A 24,127-nucleotide genomic window follows, 5' to 3' on the forward strand; every position below is an offset into this window, starting at 1 on the left:
ACAATAGTAAATAAGGTGACGTTGGATGAATCAAATTGGATAGGACCCTTCGGTGCATACTGTCACCGTCAAGCATCAGAATTACGTGTAAACACTCAGCAAAAAATAACGTCTTTCATGCAGTCCTTAGTGTTTCAATTCGTTTTGGGTCCAAAGTGATAGTCGACTCGTAGATCCAAATTTTAAAGAAAATGTATATTTGCCTCCACAACGGTTTACTGCCTCATAGCGGCGTGGAGGTGACACTGGGCATCGAACTACGATGCACAGCGGAGGTTCATCCTCCGGCAGGATCTCCCAAGCTGAGAAGGAGTTTGACACATCCGACATTCCGACTTCTCGGAATAGGAAACCTAGCTTAGAGTAAACCACTCCTAAGATTCACCACTGTCTTGGCAAAATGTCGCAAGGTGACTCCCTGATCCATATAGGTTGGGCGACGACCTGTCGTGAAAGCTAAGCTCGCCGTGGCATGGCTGCTTAGTCTGGGGAAGTCTTTTTGCCACTCCAGCATATACACTGCCTCAGTACACTGCACACTGGGCCCTGCCGTCTCAGACGTCGGACGGTATGGCGATAAATTTACGAAACTTGCATACTTTATATTTCCACTCATCTTTTAGAACGAATGGGTGAGCACCAAACAGTAGCCCGAATGTCCGGAATTGCCTGCACATTCAGAGAAGTAAGTATACGGATCTTTGAAAGACTTGTATATAGTGTGGGTATCGCTGTTTCAGACCAACCTAATAGTGATTGAAGAAGAGAGCTTTTTCCGTGCCCAACACGTCCTACAACGGTGACGAGTTGCCCTTTTTTGACGCTAAAACTGATATTTTGCAGAGTCGCTTGTGCTTCACTTTTATCCCAAGCCAAGGTGGAGTTGGAAACCTTGATAACTTCATTATCTAAATAAGAAAGAAATACTTCACAGAGATCAGTAGTAATAACAACACAGTCACTACCCACTGTCTCTGGCTATGTGATCCACACAGATTGGTGACAATTCCTCAGATGTAAGAAATTCTTTGAGGCGACGATTCGATACTACAACCTATAAACACAACAGCTAAGAAACGCTGCTTTCTCCTGTTTGAATAAAAGAAAATATCACCTGAACTGTCTGCGTGATAATTTCCGCAACTTGCGACATTGGAGTTCGTAACTGGTTGAATAATGTGAGGGATACAAAAGCAATTTCAGGGGTCAGGATGTTTTTTGGATCAAGAACAATAAACGTAGCAAACGTAGATAAGGCAACCTTAGAAAACCCTACTTATTACGGCGATCTGAGAGGTATATAAAAACGAAGTCTACCAAGAACGGAGAGGCGGAATTAAACATGTCTGAAAGTGTTCGAAGTAGTGCAGCTTTACGGATCAGAGACAGCTCTTTCTCACGCAAGTCACTGATAACCTTTTCCATTGGTTCTTCCCAGGCATACAGTTTTATAACCTGCAGTGTACTATCGATGCAATCGCATTAGAACTGAAATGTCTTTGATATACCTTGATACCATTCAAAACTTCGTTGACCATCTTCGTACGCTCGTCCTTGTAACGCATCTGTTGGACCTTAACCATAACGACCTCTAGAAATATTCATCGTTTACGGGCGTATTGAGAAATAAACTGACTTGACACTTCCGTATAAGCATAGTGATGAAGAAGTTGATAGGAAATAGCATCATCATTACAGTCACACCGCTCAACACAGAGATCCCTACTTGATGCCAAAGAAAGAATAGTGCAAGGCCAATCTTTAATTATATTAGTTTTATGAAGAAAAAAAAACAGTAAATACGTACACAGATGAAGTAACACAGATCAGCTTCATCTACCCACTTGGAGGGGGTTGCTCCAGTATTGCATAGTCTGCGGCGAAATTTGTTGGAATCGATCAATATCAATGGACATGAGATTTACTATCTCGCCCACAGTTTTTGTACGGCGTGCTGCGTTTGAAAGGCGGAGAGTCTAAAATCTTATGAAGGAAATATGTCATACCAGAGAGTATCGATATCTTCACCTTTCTGTAGACGGCGGATGTCAGACATGTTTGTACTCTTGTTCCAACTCTATACATCAGATAATAGTAATGCGACAGACTTAGCGACGACAGCTCGGAAATAGTGAACATGGAAATCGCTAGAAGAATTCCTTCCCATAGTGGTCTTTGTGGATCCTCAGTGAATCGAATCAAAGATCTCAATTATTCTTAGTTAGTAAAAAAAATTCAATCCCGAGAAGCAATTGATAATCTGTCCCAGCATAACGTTCAGTTGTTGACGTACTTCAATAGTAAAGGATTACAAAACTGCAAGAGATCTGAAGCTGCCTTTGTGAGCATTGCTGTAATTATGTCCCATTTAAGGAGCATGAACAGACAAACTACGATCGAAGGCGGCTTCGCAGGAAATATCGATCTCGACATGGGATTGTCCCCGCACTGAAAAAGAAGAAAAAACGGAAAAACGAAAGGAAACACAAGGTGTTATGAAAGGTACCTACATCGCGAGAGAGAATCTCCCCATCAACGTTAAAAATAAGAGGAGTATTCTGCATTGTATGGGAATCCGAATATATACGACTGGCCTGATTACATGAAGCAATCCGAGAACGGCGATTGTTGTACTCTGAACAATACGATGCACCAGATTAATCCTTGTTCCAAACCCCTACAAATCAAAGTTGGGATAGTTCTATCAACTGATCCAAGATGCATTGGAGTAATGAAGAAAAACCAGCATCAACTGACAGAAGCTCATGCGAACTCACAAGATGACAACTTCTCCGCAACTATGTAAGAAATGGAGTATCATCTAGCGCATCCCTCATTCTTTTCCTGCGAACTAATTCAAGACAATGGAGTCCGTCGTGGTTCTAACATACAGGAACCGATAATTGTTGTTCGGAAAGCGCATAGGGAACTACACGTTGCTATATTTCTAGATTAATGAGAGATGAGAGTAAAGGAGATCGAAGAAGTGGCAACTGCTGGACGAGGTTAACGTCTCAAATTCAGTACAGAGACATGGTTACTTATGCACTTGTACTGAACAACATATGCACCAGTGTCTAAAGCGTGCGGGTCAGAAGGTACCCGTGAAAATCGGCTCATCGCTGCTGACCTGGGTTAAGCGCCGCGTGACTCTGCGTAATTACGGCTGTCGCTTTACCAGCTAGCCAGTCTCCACGGCTGCTTTGGATAAACTAGGCTCCGGCTTCCTACTTTCCTACAAGGCGCGAAGTGAAAAGTGGGTTGACGCAACAAGTCCTACAGAATATGTTAAGCTGAGCGCCATTATCGGGAATTTAGAAGTAAATCCTTCTATCCAAGTAAAAGATAGATCATCAGAGGCATATCAAAAACAGATATGTTGAGGGATAGGAGTGACATGCGTGGCGTACATTGAACTCACTTGAGGAACACACCAAGTAAATATAATAACCAAAACATAGGAGAAGGGAGAAGAATAACATGCATATGTTTTCGCACATCCCATGATTTCACGCATTTCACGCCATATCTTGTTATATGTTCGTTACTATGTTTTTTTTTTTTTTTTTTTTAACGAGTACATGTTCAACTTTCAACTGTAACAACTATGTGCACAGCAACTTCTTGTCAAAAATTTGCAGATAAAGGATAAAGTTTCTGGCGTTAATCAATCCGCTTGGGATGCGCCACCACGTTCACTTCAATTCGGTACCGTTTGAGATTTACGAACGTGTAACTGGTCTATACAATGACTTGCGGGGGCCAGCCGATGTGCCAAGTCAGTGCTTTTATCCTCCCCTACAAGACTGGTACCAATTTATCGACCCCGTAGGGATGAAAGGCTTGGTGAGCACTCGGGCGGATTCAAACCTTGGATCGATCGTGCAGGAAGCGGAATCTCTAGCCGGAAACCCGCTACACTACATCCGCCCCTGCAAAATTTGCAGATATGTCAGGTAATCACCGTCTACGTCTTCACAAGACTCAAATGATTTGAATCAAAGAATCAAATAAAAAAATTACTGATCAGTCCTTCATACTTTATATATATATATATATATATATATTCTTTAATTTCCTTTCTACTTCCTACCTTCTTATCGCTCCATTTCCATCTCTTCTCTGAATAAGATCAATATGACATGTTAGGTGTGTCAGTAGCGAACAGAAACTTCTATATCTTTGAGATACGCCTTTACGTACAATGCGTGTCTGCGAGGCATTAGTAATGCCTTGTTAGCCGTTGGATGCCAGTTTTACTTAGCTAGATGTGCAAAAAGAAATGTTGGAACGCATGTTGGCCTATACAATGACTTGCAGGGGCCAGCCGATGATCAGGTCAGCGTTTTTGTCCTTCCAGACAAGTCTGGTACCAATCTGTCGACCCCGGAGGGATGAAAGGCTTCGTCGGCAGTAAAGCAGTTTGGAACCATCGACCGTGTGGATACGGCGGACCTCCAACCGACTGCGCCACACCGGCCCTAGAGTAAACACTCCCACTCATTTCAGAAACACATTTCTAAACGGCATTTTACTTATAAAAACTTCTTGAACAAATACACTTTATCTGAGGTTTCAAACAGCTTCTGTGACCATGACCCGGTAAAAACTGCGGGCGCTGCGAAAAAAAAAACCCATCGTAAGAACATGCCAAATGGGCGAAATCAGCCGTGTGGGAAGCGTCAGTGAGACGTACTACAAGAAGAGCGACCAGGCTCCTGTGGCGATCATGGCACTGGAAAGTCTCCTGTTGACCGTTCATCGTGTATAAATGAGTTATCTATTGGGGAGCATTCAACATTAGCTTGGTTCCATTAGGTGATGTCATGTACAATCCAGAGGGAACTCTAAACGCTGCTTATACAAGAACGACGTTTCGAAAAGAGGTGGGACTGAAAACGAGACTCAGAAACAATCTCTCACAAAACTAACCACTGCACCACATCGTCAACGCACCATTGCGAACTGTCGATATTGTCCCGCTGGCAACATCAAAAACTCGGTGCTTCGTTGAGGCACCTGTCAAAGTCCATCCTCTCCGCTCCCCTTTTCGACGGATATCGCAGAAGCAATCATACTTTCAACAACAAAATCCTAATTTGAGCCTAAGTGAATGAGAATATGAATCAGGCTGATCACCTTTTTTAAGCCAACATTAGTGAGTAAAAATCCTCTATACGTAAGACTTTTAAATGTATAGTTGAAGCGCGGTGCAGTCGCGTAAGCGGCTGCACTCGAAGCAGCACTGTGAACGTATCGATTAGGATCAACGTGGGAACGCGAACTGCAGCGACGAGTGGTGCATCCAAGACTTCCACGTCAATCCTAACCGCTGCCCTCCACCGCACCGCTCAAACTGCACCATGTTTCATGTCGCTTTGACCCGACCATAGAAAATAGCATATGCATCAGAAATGGTACTCTCTTCAGATCAAACCTCGGCACGCCTTGAGGTGCTGCAATGCAGGGCAAAGTTTTTGCTAAAACGACTAATACACGAACTCCCATCACTCCGTAATATTTTACTACCGTACTGGAGTGGGAATCCTTTTCAGCTCATTTACACAGCAGTAGAAATAAGTACTGTACCTTTTTTTTGCAGGAAACTTCAATTATTAACCGAACAGATGACAGCTAACTGAGCAGAGCTGTCATTTCAACTCGCCATAATGAACCTTGATACATCAAATTCGCTCTAATCAGGTCAACGTTTAGTTTTCACACTAGCAGGAAACGTTCTAAGCATCGTCCTCATGATAATGAGTTATTTACTAAAGATGCAGTGAATCTGGTGAAAGAAAAGATAAGCAAGGAGCCAAAGATTTTACAAACAAAAAACGGACAAGTGTGTTATGACGCTGTGTTCACCTACCGTTGACGGTGAAAAATTTCCGTAAGTTTGTGTAAAAAAGGAGTCGCGAAAAAGAACGTTATCAGAACAATAACAGCAATGAAGCAGGATGCTTTCCAAAGTCAAAATGTATCATAAGAGATCCTAGAAGTCTGTCGACTCTCTCATGCAGACGCATGGCCGGCAGAACTAAAGAGAGATTGAAAAAAATATCGAATTTTACGGATTTGATATCTTCAAGTGAACGGAATATTCATGAACAATGGGATCTTCATAAACTACTGCCGTAATTCTGTTAAATTTTGGCTTTTGTAAATGATTCGTTATATTCTGTTCTGGACTACACAGAATCAAACTAAAGATGAATAACAGTTTTATGCAATATTCAAAATCACAAAAGACGAGGCTCTTCTCAATTTAACTTCTCTGGTGGCAACTGACGACTGCTTTAGATTACAAAATCTCAGCCCTCATTTCTTGGAGTATGTGTTGGTAAGGAAAGAATTGTATGATTCCTTCTTTATGCACTATTAATAGATCGATAAGGCTAGTGCTTCAGAGTAGAGGTGATTCAGTGGAAGTAATAGTGAAGTTCACTGGCAAATGAATGTGCGTTTGCTCACTAGGAGCCACAGAAAACATCAGAAAACAGAAAACATATTGATATCTGCAGTTGTATATAGAGAGAGTACGTTTAGCGTAATAGATGTTGATCTGATATAATACACCGTTCCACCCATTTACTCAACAATTTTCCAACAACTGGAAATCTTCGAAGAGCTGTTTTGTAGCGAGAGAAACGAGCTAGATCTGTAATTAAACGGGATGATTTCGCTGACTCGTTTGTGGTTCTAACATTCACATGTTGATTGTCTTCTATGTCTTCGTAAGACTGATCTTAGGCGAGGTTATCTACGGATCGAATGAGCCAAGTTTGCAGGTCGCGCCCTAACCATCTGGGTCCTCTCACCCAGTCATGCTCACTAATGAGGCGCATCGAGTTCCAACATCTGCAAAACTATGATGTGTTGGAACATGAAATAGATGTACCGGAATTGATTTGAATTCGATTTGAGTCTTCAATCTCCACTGAAGCACTATTTCGCTATCACTGGCGACATTTACGCAAATGATTTCAATGTTTATTAAATCAAGAATGGTTTTTTCCATTCTCAGTCCTATTATTATAGCCAACAATTCCAAGCGTGGGATAGTCTGCTGGATCTTTTTTGGTGTTAGCTTGCTCTTTCCACTAATCAATGGAGTGATCTCATTAGTGTTTTCGCACCCCAGATATGCACATTTCGATATTGCCATTTTGCTAGCGTCACAAAACACCCATAAGGAAATTCTTGGGGTGTGAGACGTGAGGGAACGTAACAAAGATCGACCGACCCTGACACATGCACTGTTTATCTCTTGCATTACAGAATTCCATTTAATACAGAGCTATTGCGGAACGTATTGTTTCCATTTTATCCCTGTATCATAAATTTCTCTCATTAGAGACGTCAGTTTGCTGATCAGTAGGCTTGCAAGGCCTATAGGGTCATAAATCGAATATCTGGCTTGCAATATCACGTTTGGTTAGTTTTTCTATTGTGGAATTGTTACTTTCATCACAAATTCGTGTGATTTGGTGTCATATTTGACGCCAAGAAGTTTTATGTTGCCTGTCGGCGCTCTATCCTCTTCTGGCATAGCTGTGTTAACTTCAACTGAGTTTGAAATATATTATCGTAAATTCATGCCGGTATATTGCCCACATTAATAATTTTTAAGTGTAATACTCCGCTCTCCAATAAGAGCGGAGTATTCTTATCGTTTAAATATGCCAAAATAGCCACGTTAAGAATACTTAGTACCGACGTGTTTCCGAAGGGCAAACGAATGAATCTGTACTCTGTTATTTTGTCTCAATTTGAAGACTTGTTTATGTTTTTCAACCATAAAAACCGAAACAAATCATTATGGTCTTCCACTAGACTCATTTGCGTGAAAGCCGCTTCAATATCGCATAGAGGAATAATTTTTCTGGTTCTGCTTGCAAATAGAACATCATGAATTCTGTTCACGAAGGGTTTTTCTGTGTAGATCACATCATTCAGCGAAAGCTGTCCGACTCTCTTAGAGGAAGCGTCAAACACTATCCTGTTTTGGTTGGTTTTGCCTTTTCTGGCTTCCAAACTCCGAAATGTGGCATGTAGTAAAAGCCAGCCAAATTTTGATTTTGTCCGTGGACTAATTCGAGAACTCCGTTTTGAATATAATCGTTCATTATTTTGTTATACCAATCACGTTGGTGGCTATTATTTGATAGCTGTCTTTGTAACGAAATCAATCGACGGTACGCTATTCCGTAATTATCCGCTAAGTCGATGACATTATCTTTCAAGGGAAAGAGTGCGGTTACATCGCCATTTTCAAACAATATTGATTTCGAATGGGTTTTGAAGTACTCGAATGTGTTTTCGTTCTTAGCACATTCTTCTGATGATAGTCTCAAACCATCTAGTTCGAATAACTTCTGTAGAATCTTTGATTCATTCTATTGTTGAACGAGGCTGAGGTCACGTCTTACCGTTGTCGCTTCTTCCTGTGAATTTATTGACTCCCTGCCGTGTATCATCGGTCCGAATACCGTACGCACAATGCGTAATCCAGACGGCAAAGTTATAGTATCAACTGTATTTACGAGGTCGTAGGTATTTACGAGGTGGAGGAGCTATCTACACCGACCAATATTTGCGGGTTTGATGTTCACCGCGAACACTCGGGTTGTTTATACAAATCTCTTTGTCTTTGAGGTATTGTTTATCTGCATCATTGAGACGTACAGAAGAAAACCATTAGTGATAATTGGCTTGTTTTGAATCGTCATATGGATCTCCTTGCCAAAGGCATTACTGATTCTGGTACTTTTCGGTATGTCCACCTATACCTGACATTGTGCAGATTTCAGTTTTTTGAGTTGGAAGACCAAATTCCTTTGCGTTCTGCTCTCTAATGATGGTTTTTTGGGCTCCAGTGTCAACGAAAAACAAGAGTTTTCCAAACTGTCTGATGTTATTATTCCAGACATTTCCTTCGGCAGTCATCAGGACAACCTGTTCTTTTCTTTCGTCATTGTCAAGGGAACCTTCAGCTGTGTGGTTAGTACCGTGATCAGCTGTATGAGGATTTGTCTGCTCATTGTTGCAGACACTACCATTATTGCGGACATTTAAGGTAATTCGGTTTCTGACAGTCATAACTGCTCTGTTCTTCTGTGATTTTGCAGCAACGTCTGACCATTATTTCGCCGGGGGGGAGAGAAAAACCCCCCCAACCCCCCCCCCCCCCCCCCCCCCCCCCCCCTGCGGCGCGCCCCTCCGCGTAATCACATCTGTCACTCCTTCAGCTGGACATCCTCCACGACCGCCTGAGATCATCTAGTCGCTCCCTTATTGCCATCTAAACAGTGGAACATGGACACTGGAATTAAGAAGAGGAGTGTAGAACGAATTGGCGCAACAAGTTCTGGTGCATGAAAGTAGTAAATTGAGCGCATATGATCGGGATTTGAGGAGAAGAACCAAATTCTTTTATCCAACTAAAAGATATATTATGAAAGACATATCATAGAGTATCAAAGAGTCAAAGATATGATGATTGATAAGAGTGATATGCGTGTTCTACATTGACCTCACTTGAGCAATTTCACACAAATAAAGATTATCTCAAAAAGATGCTACAGGCGAGAGAATAAGAAGAATAAAGGAAAAAATGAATATATTTTTATACACCACATAATTTCACACATTTCACGTCCAAACTGTTCCATATAAACCCGCAAAGTATGTGTTTGTTACGATGTCATTCAACGAATTCATCTTCAACTTTTGACTGCAGCAACTATACGCCTAGCTACTTTATTTCCTTATTACTTTGTACCTTACTTTTTACTTTTTTTCAACGTTTTATCGCTTCATTTGTATTTATTCTCTACACACAATCAATATGACAGGTTAGGTGTATTATTACTTTGTATTTTTCTTTTTCCTTTATTTATTGTTTGTGTGGGGGGGTTTTTTCGCGCCTTTTTTGTTTTTTGTTCCCCCTTTTACTCAGCTTGATAAGCAAAAATAAATTCCTAGAAAGCGAAAAAAAGGTTAAAAAATAGCATTACACCGATCAGGGGAAATCTTTGAAGCATCTTTTGCATTCCAAGAGATGGATGATTAATTTCCATCTAACAAGTCAAAACAGGATATTTTCATTTTCACTCGCATTTTCAAACTGCATACATACAAACTCATTTATATTAACTTAGAAGCACACTTTATGTAGACCTTCAAACAACATCTAATGCCAGGTACTTTCCTTTACTTTCAGGGGGGGGGTTGGGGGGGGGGGGGGGGGGGGGGGGGGTTTTTTAAAAGAAGAAAAAAAAAAGGATTTTTGGGCCTAAAAATGTTTTTATGATGTTTTGGGGAGCCCCGTTTTAATAAAATACACTTTTTTTTTTTTTGTATAGGGGGGGGGGATTATATGGGGGCCCTTTTTGCCGTCCCCCCTTTCGCCATATTTCGCCTTAATTTAATGTCAGTAATCGTTGGGCAGTTCGCTGATGTATGATTTGACTTGTAAAAAAAAAAAAAATTTTTTAATTTTTTGGGGTTTTTATTTTTTCCTTTTTTTTTTTTTTTTTTTTTTTGGTTTTCAAATTTGACACAACCAACACAACAAGAACGTTTTCAACGATAGTGTAAGGAAATTTCTCCAGAATTTTCCCTGTCCACATTGCATCCTGCATTTGTGGTATATTTTGGCCTTCAGAGACCATTTCATTCATGAGAATTCGAATTTTGTCGGATGTGTTCATAGAGATATCAGCATCATTCTTCGCTGCTACCAAATTAATCAATTTTTGCACCATTTTTGCTCTGTTAGTCGGTTTATTACCGTACTTCCTTTTCAAACCATTAATCATCCACTTTTGATTTTGTGGAATCAGTTGTATGCCTTTCATGGCTGTTTCTGCTCTCTCTTTGAGGCTATGTCTAAGTAACAGTATTTTCTCGACTGTACTCAAATCTTTACTTTGGTCAACGAGCGTTTCATATATTGCCCAAAACTATGGAAACTCCTCTTCGTCCACGTAGAATCGTGGCCATCTTAGTTGGTTTGGTTTGAGAGTACGACATGCAAAGTCTTCGTCGTCTTCTCTACTTCTTTCCGATATTGGATTGTCCTCTGAGAGCCAGATGGCGTCAATTTGTAAAGGAGAGCCTTCTTCGGTATCCTCAGAAGCAGATGACTGTTGCCGTCTGTTGATCTGCGTGATTTTCATTTATTCCGGCAAGTTTTTGTTTTTTGAGCTCCCTATGAGTCATTCCCATCTTCTGTAAGTTTTCCCATGTGATTCCGTGCTTCTGTGACTCTGGCACTTACTATATATGTCATTTCATTTGCCTTTGCAATCCTTTCATTGAATTGCGTGTCATTTTCAATTTCCTCAACTTCATTTGTGAGGTATTTTTATTTCCCTTAGATCTTGCCTCTTCATATTCTTTTTGCAATTCATCTATCAATGCCTGAAGAGCGTTTCTGCTCATTTTAATTGTCTCTATGCTTCCAGAGGGCAAATTTGCTGCACTGAGATATCCTTCATACTTTTTCTCATCTGTTCCTGATGATTTTATCTTTTCTGAGCAAGTACTGTACTTATCCAGTAGTGACTGGAGTGTTTTTGCACTCAGCAATATAGGCCTTGTGTAAAAAACAAGTATCATTATGATGCAGGAGAAATCGTAGCGACGATACGCTGTAGGCAGTGACCTTAGACTGCACAAAAGACGCCTAAGCAGCTATTAGTTTGCTTTTGCCAGCAAAGGGAGGGCTGGACCTTGCTTAAGCAATTTGCTGAACCTATGGATGGGCTAGACTTTGTTGATCCGTTTCAGGATATCGGCTTTTATCAAATTTAGTCGATGCACCAAAACGTGATGGTACGAAGGAATTGTATGATTCCTTCTCTATGCACTATTAATAGAGCGATAAGGCTAGTGCCTCAGAGTAGAGGTAGTTCAGTGGAAGTAATAATGATGTTTATTGAATAAACGAATGTGCGTGTGCTCACTAGGAGCCACAGAAAACAGGAATGCCCTTGTGGGGGGTCGTTAATAAAATAGGCCTCATGGGGCAGTCGGTAAATAAACAAACTTCGTGAGAATTAGAATTAAGGGAACTATTTTGTTCATGTTTTCTTTTCCCACCAAACATTACTTTGGAATGCAACAAATTGGTTAATTAATTCGAATTTGAGTGCTCATGGTTACGAGTGACTGTCTGATCGTCATCTTTACAGAAAACGACCGAGAACGTTGGGTCTGTTTCAGGAACTAGAGTGAATGAGGTACAACAAATTTGTCCCCAAGAAGTCACTGCTGCTACGGAAAAGGCTATGGATATGCGATATATTGAAAGTGAATTTTGGAAATTCTGTTACAGATGTGCTACTCCTGATCCACTGATGAGCGGGGCATATTTTGAGGATCTGCTGCGTAGAATACGAGTGTTTTTCGTTTTACCGCAGGCGTTAGTCACACAGATAAGCCAGAAATAAAAGTGATCGATCATGACACTCAAAAACGGGGAGTACACACAATCCTTCACTCGCATCCTACGCATTCATCCATCCGCAATCCTCAATAGAACAACCTTCATTCCATAGAACCCCGTTAATTTCAGGCACACGAATTTAACGTTTGTAGATTGGAGTAAATTGAACTTTACGGTGACTCAGCTGTAGACAATTGCGGTTAATGTTCAATCGCTGGGAGGGAAGAAAATTTTCAATTTTCTAGTGCCAAAGAGACAAAGAAGTTACACTGCTCGTCTCTAAGTCACGTAGTCGTAGATAGGTGGTAGTAAAATTCTATATGGAGCTGCGTGCACAGTTCTGATTGCTACCTGCTCCTGGTGGTCCTACTTTTACTAGACGCAATCAGGCATTCCACAACGGTTTACTGCCTCATAGGTGTGGAGGTCAGGGCGCTGAACTGCGATGCACAGCGGAGTTTCGTCCTCTGGCAAGGCCTCTCAAGCTGATAAAAAGTTCGGCACATCCGATTCCAAGAAGTCGGAATCCGACATTCCGGCTTCTCAGAATCGGAAGCCTAGCTAAGAGTAAACCACTGCTAAGATTCACCACCGTCTTGGCAAAATGTCGCAAGGTGACTCCGTGATCCATATAGGTTGGGCGATGACCTGCGGTGAAGGTTAAGTTCGCCATGAAAGGGCTTGTTAGCTTGGGGAAAAATCTTCTTGCCACTCCAGCACATACGCTGCATAGCATATTCACTGCCTCAGTACCCTGCGCACTAGGCCCTGCAGTCTCAGACGTCGGACGATGCGGCGGCCGGTGGGAGGCGATCAAATCTCAGGTTGCTCAAGACGCAGGACTCGCCATGGAGACTGTGTCAGACTGTGCACTGACAACGCGAGAACAGTGTCCACAGAAGCTGATCTACGTTTTACGTGATTGCTCTGTAGGATACCAAGTGCAGAAAGAGCGACGACAGATGAATGTCGGTACACTCGTCATTCATGGAGAGAAGGTTCCGTCGCGAAATGCAGGCGATGTTGGTTTTGTTGTGCACCCATCTGTCGTCCAACTTATCAATTCTCAAGAGACCCTGTCATTTCGTGTGGCCACTCTTCGCCTCCGCCCTCTGCACCAAAAACCGATTAGAATCATCAGCTGCTACTCACCAACATCCCAACATCAGCAGCTGATGAATCCGAAATGGACGCGTTTTATGAGAAGAGGAAGTGATCCGCAGGGAGAAGTCCTACAAATTCATCTTCGGTAACTTCAACGCAAAACTAGGAAAAGCACCAGAAAAGGAAAGACAAAGACCCCTAGTCACAAATTGAATGGAACATTGAGAAGGATCAAAACGTGGACTACTACCTGCTGTTCAGAGGACTGCGAGCCTGTGCCGAACGTAAAAAGTATTCACCAAGATCATTTTAGCGCGGATACCTAGAACGCTGGATGAAACCCAGAATCAACGACATTTCACATTCCATCGAAGGGTCAGCTGCATGGATCACATGCGGACCTTGTCGAGGGTCACAGAGGTTTGCCGGCAATGCAGCTTGCCCTTGTTCTAACCTTCGTCGACTAGGAAAAAACCTTCGACAGCGTAGAAACGAACGCAATACTGTCAGCGCTGGTCGATCACCGTGTAGACGCGTCATATGTGAGGTCATTAGCCAATTGCAGCTTTTCCACCGCCCTCTCAATACATCTGAAAGGGGTACAAAAAATAAATAAAAATAATATTCATGAAAAGGGGCATAGATGAAAGATTCCTCTTCAACCTCCGTTTTGCGGACGGCATCGTTCTCTTTCCGAGGCGTACTAATGAAGCAGAAACTCAAGGAATCGAGCGAAGCAGAGAAGAGAATAGGATTGCGAATGAGCCGACAGAAGACACAGTTCATGAAGAACGTCTACTTCGAAGACGGGTAGTACAACTTGACAGCTCCTAGGTCGTAAAAACTTCGCCATACGTCTACATTGGACTTCTATGAATGTGGAAAATGACTTGAAGGAAGAACTAAATAAAAGGATGACAGCAGCGTGAGCAACATTTGCATCCGTCAGGGAAGCTACGGACCAAGATCTCCGTGCCCATCTATTCGACTCCACAGTTCTTCAAGCGCTCTGCTACGCAACGGAGACATGGGTAGGCACCGCTGCCACGCCTAGGCAGCTACTCACTACCCACAGGGCCCTTGAGAGAAGTCTTCTGAAGTTTAACCGGCGCACAAAACATTTAGCCGACCTTCCTAGCTCCAACTTACGAGCAATGTCCTGTCTTTGTGTTCCAGCGGAATATATACCGAAAGCAAAGCATAGACGGGCCGGTCACATTATGAGAAGAATCAACGATTCATGAACTAAGAGAACACAAGAGTAGTATCCTGCGTTGGTGCGCCGATGCCAGAAAGCTATAAAATAGGGAGCGACGGGTCCACCGGTGTCGAAATGGCGCGCAATAAGTTCAGGTGCATGTCGCAAAAGGTGAACGAGACGTTGTAACCGTTTAATAGCCCTGGCCACAACATGCGTTGCTTTTCACTTCTATGGCTCCTCCGCTATAAAAGCTATAAAATGGGATGCGACGGGAGTGTCTTTTTCTTTGCACCTTTCCCACAGCTTGGTAACTTGCCTTCCTCAGAAAGTGGAAACACAAATGAAACAGGCTGCTTAAATAGTAGCCAACAGTTTACATAATCTGACGTGGGACGTTATCTTTATCAGTACGATGATGTTGTTCACGTCATTATATGTTAAAAATCATTCAGTGATAATGGTTTGGGAAAAACAAGAAGAAAATCCTAACTTCGATTAATACTTTCAAATTGTGTCTGTATTATATTGGTATCGAAAAAGCGTTTGAAGCTGCAATTTGAAAATTCTCGAAAGGTAGAACTGACGCGTTCAGAAAGAAAACTATAAAATCTTTCGCCTCTGCTTATAGTAAAAAAAGAAGAAAACGTTATTAGAAAAACAGAACTCTGGTTTTACAGAAAATGTCATTTACTATCAATTATTATTACTATCAATTTTTGATTAATTTTGATTAATTGATCAGTGGAGGCGCGCGAAGAGAACACCATAAAGAAATCTGAAGTCCGGCTTTGGCCGGACCTTTAGACCGGTATGTAATATAAAGATAACAAAATGAAAATAACAGCTAAAACTTCGCTTCTTACCGTTTAGTTTCTTTTCCCATAGTTTTGACCACCTTGGTACAAGAACAGTGGAGGAGTCATCATCATTCAAAGAATATAGGTCAGAAGGCTGAAAAACTTTCGTTGTTTCCTGTTGATTCCATAATAAAGAAACTTGCGTGTAAATAAACGAGTGAACTAAAGATGGGAAGATGAAATTAACAATAAAACCAAAAAAAAACAGTTTGTTAAGACCATGTAACCCTAGCAATATTCATTAACTTCACTATCGAAGAGGGAAAAGAACCATAGTAAACGCAATCACTCGTTCTCTGAATCTCATTAAATCGATCGTCAACACGTGTAATCCTTCCCTTCATTTCCTTCTGCATCAATCGAGATTTGGGCGGGAGTAGTGTAGCGGTTAGAGGTTCCACTTCCTGCACGATCGATCGGAGGCTCGAATCTTCTCTAGTGCTCGTCAACCCACGCAAGTCATTGTATAAGCCAGTTACACGTTCGTAGGCCTCAAACGATACCGAATTGAAGTGAACGTGGTGGCACATCCCAAGCAGATTGATTAACGCCAGAAGCTTTATCCTTTATCTTTTATCTATCGAGATCGAACCGCAACCAATTCGCGGAATCGATATGGTCGCTGCAAGACGTCTTCAATTGCCACGCCTCCCACCGTAACTCAGCTGTTGGCCCTTTGTGCGCAAAGAGGGTTTATTACGGGCTTATCTGTTCCTGACTTGAATTGACTGCATGAGAGGTTTGCTACGGATCCAAAGTTAACATATTAGTCACTATTCGCGGTAGCTGAAAGAAGATAAGCAACATTACTTTTTATAAGGGAATAACTGACACTTTCCTTCATAATTTCTCTGAAATAACGTCTAATTTTTCGACGAAAGATGCTACCAGATTTATTATACGATAACTCGGCATGTGCTTGTTCATTTAAAAAGAATCAGCAAGAATCAGCTTTCATGGAAATTTTAAATACCCATCTTTTTCACAGCAAATTTTTGCAAAGACTGAACAAGATCCGTGCTCAAGCAAAAAAAAAAAAAAAAAAAACAGGACTGCGTTTTGCACATGCCTGTGCTCAGAAACTACAAGAACTTATGCACTCGAGTTTTCATTTAAGACTTTTATTAGAATAATCTTTCCTAGTCTGATCATCATTACTGTAACTGACGAGCTACTACTGTACCTACTTAAAAAAACTTACGAAAGAATAAAGGATCAAGTACTTGATATTGCTTGAATCCCTCGGGATGTGCTTACGCGTTCTATATGAACTGAGAAACGTAGAGGTCAGCCAAAGCACTGCCAGTGTATGCAACGACCTGTATTGACGTTCATTCTCAAAGGAAATACTCTCAAACAACAACCCTCATGGATGCATTTTCCAACCAGGACGTGCGACGCCAAAAGCCTGCGATCAAGTGAATGGAATGTGCAGGAGAGGCGGCTAGGAGCCGCCTCCAACAGATAAGCTCCACTTGCCCGCTCTGGGAAGACGCAGTGTTTCTCACAAACCAGTGGGGTTAGAAGAAGATTTGGTGATGAAATCAAAGGAGACTAAGTACGACGTCATCGGGCTGAGCGGGACGAGAAGACGCGCCGTTTATGAAACTTGAGAAGCAACTATATACTTCCATTGTTCCAGACAAGTTTGCGTTAGCCTAAAGTGGTTTCGAAACGTGCAACAGGTCAGAATTTACCACAGCGCTATACCCGTCGTAAAAAAAAACATTATATATAGTAGTCTTAGTTCGTGTGTGTGTGTGTATGTGTGTGTGTGTCTGTGTGTGTTTGTGTGTGTGACGAAATTCAAAAAAGGGGGTGCGACGAGTCCGCGGAGTCGAATTGGTGCGCCTCGAGCGGTAAGAGGGTGCGACAAGACCCGCGGGGTCAGTTGGTACGCCGACGCCAGAAAGCTATGAAATGGGGTGTGATGGGTCCCACGGCTTCGGATTGGTGCGCCGGCGCCGGAAAGCGATAAGATAGGGTGTGGCGGGTCCTACGACGTCGGATCGGTTCTTCGTGCGCATACCGCGAAAGGTGGATAGTGTTACAAACGTTTCGTAGCGGTGGCCACTGCCCGCGTTGCGGGAAAATGTTAGGGGAAATCAGGAGGAAAACCCATACTTCGAAAAAAAGCTCTCAATTCGTGTATATATTATACTGGTATCGAAGAAGTGTTTGGAAATGAAATCTTTCGCGCTAAATTAAAAAAAGGAAGAAAAAGGCGTTGCTAAAAGGATAAAGGATGAAGACACCGGCGTATCAATTCACTTGGGATGCGCCACGCGTTTTACCGGAACTCGTAATCGTTGAGGTTTTTGAACGCGTATTGGCCTATACAATAAGTTACAAGGGCCAGCCAATCATTAAGTCAGCGTTTTTATCCTCCCAGACACGTCTAGTATCAATTTATCGATCCCGGAGGGATGAAAGGTTCGGCTTGCACTCGGGAAGCATCGTTTCGAACCATCGACCGTGTGGTTACAACGGACCTCTAACCGACTGCGCCACACCCGCCCCTAAGGTGTTGTTAGAAAAACACAATTCTAAATTTGCAGAAAATGAAACCAGTATTAATTTTCGTTTATCAGTAATGAAGAAAACACCACAGAAAGCCTGAAGTCCGGCTTTAGCCCGACGTTCAGGCTGGGCTGGTAATCTATAACGAACAACCTCACGCAGAAATGGATGCGATTGCATCGGCGGATGATATGAGGAAGCAACAAACTCCGTTATCCTCCGGCATCTAAACTAAACACAGAAAACTGTTGACGCTTCTTTGGTCATATCCTAAGGAGACATTAACATTTCATACAAGAGCGCCGCCTCCTTGCCGACCATACGGCAAGAAGGCGGCGCTCTTGTATGAAATGTTGCTTTTGTACTAGCAGGAGCAGGCCGGCTATTATTCTGTGCTCTTAACTTCATTGCTCTTCTTTTGGTAAACATTAACGCTGAACCACCCTTTACTGTCTTGGGTATAAAATCCCAAAATATCGTGAGTCATTCCACTCACGCGCACATCCTGGTTGTAAAAGAAAGTTCTGAAAAGATTTGGGGAGAGAAGGTCTGAAGATACATGGCAAAGCAGTTCAGTCGAGACATAACGTTTCACGACTATGAGGGAGCGGTGGATGGATAGACTCTATGAGAGCTCAGCTTGAAGGTCGAACAGAATGAGCTAGGATTTGCTAATGGACGATACATACCGGAGAAGAAGGGGATAACCCTTAAGCTGCGGCATTCTGTTACCGTTTAAGTCAAATGAGTCAAACAAAGAATAGTAAATAACCAATTAAAGAGGTCAGGAAGTCGAGAAAAAATTTTTACCGCACTTATAATTAGATGACCGACACAGCAACACAGTTGATGACCAACTAACCATTACTATGTCTTTGCAGTCTGCACAGGCCAGCAAACCGTCTACTATCCGTTGTGGAGAAAAAAAAACATTGTAAAAGAAAGGCAACATTTGCACGAAGCATTTCACCTTTGCTGTATTGCTAGTTGATTCTGGAATTTTTGTAGAATATGTCAAAAATGCTAAAATGGGCGTTATTTAGTTGTGGACAAGAACATGCGACTTATTAATAAATAGTAGGAGAACTTCTGCTAGAAATGCATGACTGTAGTTTATTTAAGAATTAAATTCATTTCGGAAGCATTGCACCTATATTAGTAGTGAGGGAACTTCTTTTTCTAGAAAGGCATAAATACAAGTAAAAATTTGAGATTTTTCTTAATGGCAATGATGCGCTTAGTACCGATATGGTCCCTTTGGTCGCTTTACGGTATTGCTTGTTGATTCCGGATATACAATAAGTTAAGAGTGCCGAAATGTAGTTGTTCGCAAGAACATGCGCCTCATAAAGTACTAGTCTGAGCGTCCGGCTAAAGCCGGACTTCAGACTTTCTGTTGTGTTTGCTTCGCTCGCCTTCACTGATCAACGAAAATTAATATTAGTGTTATTAGTTCTATGAAATTGGATTTGTGTATCTCCAACAATCTCTCTTCCTTTTCTATTATATATAACTAAAAGCGAAAGATTTCATAGTCTTCTTTCTAAACGCGTCAGTTCTACATTTGGAGAACATTTGAGCTTCAGTTTCAAAGACTCCTTATCAATACATTATAGACAAAATCTATAAACAGTTATCAAAGAATGATGTTTTGACATTAAATGACGTGAAAAACATCATCCTACTGATAAGGATAACGTTCCACGTCAGATCACATAAACATCTTGCTACTATTTAAGCGCGCGTTTGCATGTGTGTTTCCACTTTCTGAGAACGGCATGCTACAAACTTGAGGCGAACGAAGAAAGAAATAGGCACGCGGAGGAGTCATAAAGGTAAAAAGCAAAGGGCCCAGTGGCACTGCTTATGAAACGGCTGCAATAATCTATCTTTTTCATCATGCAAACGAAGTTATTGTGCACCAACCTGACGCCGGTGGACCCGTCTCACACCATTTTGTAGCCATCTGGCGACGGCGCACCAACCCGACGCCGCTGGAACCGTCGCACCCCATCTTATAGGTATCTGGCGCCAGCGCACCAATCCTACGCCGCTGGACCCGTCTCACACCATTTTGTAGCCATGTGGCGCCGGCGCACCAATCCGACGCTGGTGGACCCGTCGCACCCCATTTCACAGCTTTCTAGCGTCGAGGCACCAACTCGACGCCGGTGGACCCGTCGCACTCCCCTTTTTGAATTTCGTGACTGACACACACACACAGACACACGTGACAGAATAAGCCCGCTATTATATATCATGATTTTTGTCATTTGAGAGCAGTTCCAATCATTTGCTCACAGTCGGCAACAACAATTCCACTTCCATCTTACCACAAACAATTAAAAACAACGAATTAATCAGTCAGCGTAATCACGGAAAGAAAAGGTCTTGAAACAGTTTGGAAACTGAGGACTCGAAACAAATTAAAACGTGAAAACGTATGAAGAGCAGTACGATAAGATCCAAATACCTACAAATTGACTATTTCTTTTGACAACCCACCTCAAGTGGTTTCTTCACACCGAGCCGACAGAGTTCGTTAAACCACCACATAGTTAAGCGATTTATAAATGATGACAACACTTCGGGTGAAGACACCTTAAAGTAACTTTTAAGAAGAAGGAACCTTAAAATAACTTTTGGAAAAGAAGAAGAAGACTTTTACAAGTAACCAGCTTGCTTGTTTTGTATAAAGCATTTTTATTTGCTCAAGCAGTGAAAAGTAGCTCTTTCCCTTCCTCTATCTTATTAGATCACTAGTCTTCTAACGTAGAAGATTGAAATTTCTTATGGTGCTCGTTTCGCTTGCACCAGATGGATAAATAGAAGTTCTCAGCGTAAGTCAATGACTGCGAATGCGTGAGCGCGTTTGACTTCAATTCAGAGTAGAAGAGATTAACATATACTGCATAAACAATTACTCACGAAGGTTGCATCAGGTTAATGTTTTTATCCTCCCAATCAAATCGGATTTTAATCATTCGATCCTATGTATGACAAGTTTGGTTGCCTTTAGAGTAGCGAGCGATAGACCGTTCAGACGTTGTCAGGATCCCTTACCAATACACTACACTCACATTGGGAAGTGGGTAGAATTTGGAAGGTACGGAGCAGTATGAATTACTTTCAGGAAACCGAAATTTATCAGTAACAATAACGTTTTACATTCCCTACTGCCGCATATGTGTTTTAAAATCTCCAGAATCTGGCAGGAATCCTTTTGCTGTCTAAATACTTGAAAAAAAAACTTTGTTGACTTTAAGAGGCTTTACTTCTGTTTATAGAGTTAATTGTGACAACTAAAAAGAACTAAAATAACCTTCTACGAAGATATATGCTTAGGTACATCATTTTCTTCACCATGCAGTTGCTTTTTAATAGGGCTAACTGGAAGCTAAAGTGTAGTTGCAGAGCCATACATTCTCGAAGCTTTTTCCACCTAATAAATAACCAATAACTCAAGAAATTCCTCTTTTCATGAATGAAAGGTGTATCATAAACCATAGGTGAAATAGGTCGGAGTCGGAGCCGGACCCTACCCCCGGTCGACTTAATTTTTTAATGCTATATTTAGCTATTTATCTGCTTTATTTGTGTATCTAAAAATGAACATAAACCTACAAAGGATTTTGTGCCTTCCTTACCTACGATAAGTTAAAGTTAAAGTTTCTGGCGTTAATCAATCCGCTTGGAATGCGCTCCCACGTTCACTTCAATTCAGAATCGTTTGAGGTTTACGAACGTGTATCTGGCCTATACAATGACTTGCGGTAGCTAGCCGATGTGTTAAGTCAGTGTTTTTATCCTCCCAGACAAGTCTGGTACCAATTTATCGACCCCGGAGGGATGAAAGGCTTGGTGAGCACTGGGGCGGATTCGAACCTCCGATCGATCGTGCAGGAAGCGGAACCTCTAACCGCTACACCACACCCGCCCTTACCTACGATACCTGCCCTAAAACATCGCTATTCAAGGCATACCCTTCAATTCACGACAGAATTGAAAGGGAATTAGTGTTGGTAGTTAAGAGTTATCAGAACACAAGACTTATTTTTAGCAGCAAGAGTGCAACGACGTATTCAATGAGGAACAAAAACAGCAACAACCTAACACGCATCTTCTCCTTATTCTTGGTAAATGCACACTTCATACACACATTACATATATAGATGTACGTAATATAACGAACAACTGCAGCAGTTCGAACATCAGCAAGAACAGCAACGTTTGAAATGATAACTGGAGTAAGACAAGGGGCAGTGGCAGGACCCTTCCTGTTCGATTTTGCCATCGATGATGACATCATGCGAAGAACAGTCGATTAGTATTTTGCTGACATCGTTTTAGGATCATCAGGACGCCACTTGACTGATCACGAGCTACACTGACGGTGTTGTTATATTCGCGGAAAGCAACGCGATACTTCAACATATTGTCGACCTTGTATCTAAGCTAGCTGCAGCCTATGGACTGCGTCTACGTTCTGAAAAGTGCGAGTAGATGTGGGTCTCTTCGAGACCTGGAACGGGGATCAGGGTGGACGGACAACCGATCGAACTCGTCGATGAGTTCTGTTATGAGGCTGTATGCTGAAGAACAAGGGCAGCTACGATAAAGATATTTAGCACCGATGCACTAAGACTACTTCTGCATTCAACCACTTAACGAATTCCCTGTAGTTGACCCCCATCACCAAAGAAGTCAAGCTGCGAGTCTACCTATCCACAATTCTTCCTATCATGATGTATGGATCGGAGACTTGGCAGCCCCGTCGGTGATGGAGAGGCCTGATTATACGTAAAGGAAGCTGCTCAGACGGCTGCTTCGGTACTACAGGGTCGACTGCAGGGAATTCGTTAAGTGCTTTTTGCCTAGGATATGCCATAATGAAGACCTTCACGAGGACGTTGATGTGGTATATCGGCGGATGACACGTGAAAGGTATCAAGATCTCGCATTTTGAAATTGGCTGCAGAAAATCGTCTTCGCCACTTTGGCCATATACTGAGGAGACCAACAGATCGCTTTGTTTAGTGAGTCCTGAGGAATATGTCTAGCTGTGTTCAAGGTGGAAGAGGCCACCTGGTCGAAAACGGCAGATCTAAATTGAAGGTGGTGAACGAGGACACCCGGCGCGGGTGGGCAGTTCAGGCTAGACGTAAGTTTTCGCTAGATATGGAATAGCACCCAATAGATTGATTCATTGCTGGCACTTGTTGAAGATTGAGAAGCTTGGCCACAGCTATGTTAAAGGGCAGCACAGCTCGGCGAAGATGCGGGAAGGACGACGGGCGGTATCAGCCGCCATATCATATTAAAGGTATCACCCCACGCATCTGGGAGGTATGGATTTCCGATGAGTAAAGACTATACAGGGTCGTACATGGCAGAAACGGTTGGAATAACGCTCATTTCTTCCTAGTTGCGGTAAAAAAAAAACCGCCCGGAAGATGCGACGCGTGCACAACAGAACTTCGAGCGTTCTGAGACGCTATTCTCTACGATGACTACGAACGTTTCGCGACGCTGTTTTCTACGACGAGTTCCACCCCACATTCGTGAGGTGATGCCTTTAAGTCAAGTCAGGTAAGTCATGTATTTAATATAATCATGCTATATAATAACGTGCTTAGTCCGTGTGTGTATGTGTATATGTGTGTATGTGTGTGTGTATGTGTGTGTATGTATGTGTATGTGTGTGTGTATGTGTGTGTGTATGTATGTGTATGTGTGTGTGTATGTGTGTATGTGTGTATGTGTATGTGTATGTGTGTGTATGTGTGTACGTGTGTATGTGTATGTGTATGTGTGTGTACGTGTGTGTACGTGTGTTTACGTGTGTGTACGTGTGTTTACGTGTGTGTACGTGTGTGTATGTGTGTGTATGCGTGTGTACGTGTGTGTATGTGTGTGTACGTGTGTGTACGTGTGTTTACGTGTGTGTACGTGTGTTTACGTGTGTGTACGTGTGTTTACGTGTGTGTACGT

The 24,127-nt window shown here is 42.2% G+C and overlaps 1 protein-coding gene across 2 annotated transcripts; it reads right to left on the reverse strand.

The window, feature by feature from the left end:
• Window positions 1-358: 358 nt before the first annotated feature.
• Window positions 359-22,445, reverse strand: RB195_023553 (uncharacterized protein; the record flags this gene model as incomplete). 2 transcript variants are annotated; one of them, XM_013447895.2, is made up of 14 exons in its annotated part: window positions 359-444; window positions 747-908; window positions 970-1,054; window positions 1,115-1,261; window positions 1,318-1,455; window positions 1,509-1,574; window positions 1,637-1,759; window positions 1,845-1,976; window positions 2,029-2,206; window positions 2,294-2,448; window positions 2,511-2,635; window positions 15,623-15,710; window positions 20,642-20,737; window positions 22,329-22,445. In XM_013447895.2, 14 exons carry the CDS (start codon window positions 22,443-22,445, stop codon window positions 359-361), a joined length of 1,698 nt encoding a protein of 565 aa, XP_013303349.2. The 2 variants fall into 2 exon arrangements, with proteins under 2 accessions (XP_013303349.2, XP_064066915.1); XM_064211034.1 differs by lacking the exon at window positions 359-444 and adding an exon at window positions 620-669.
• Between the last annotated feature and the right edge of the window lie 1,682 nt (window positions 22,446-24,127).

The sequence above is a fragment of the Necator americanus genome, chromosome X (genome assembly GCF_031761385.1).
Source record: "Necator americanus strain Aroian chromosome X, whole genome shotgun sequence".
In the NCBI taxonomy this organism is placed as follows: Eukaryota; Metazoa; Nematoda; class Chromadorea; order Rhabditida; family Ancylostomatidae; genus Necator; species Necator americanus.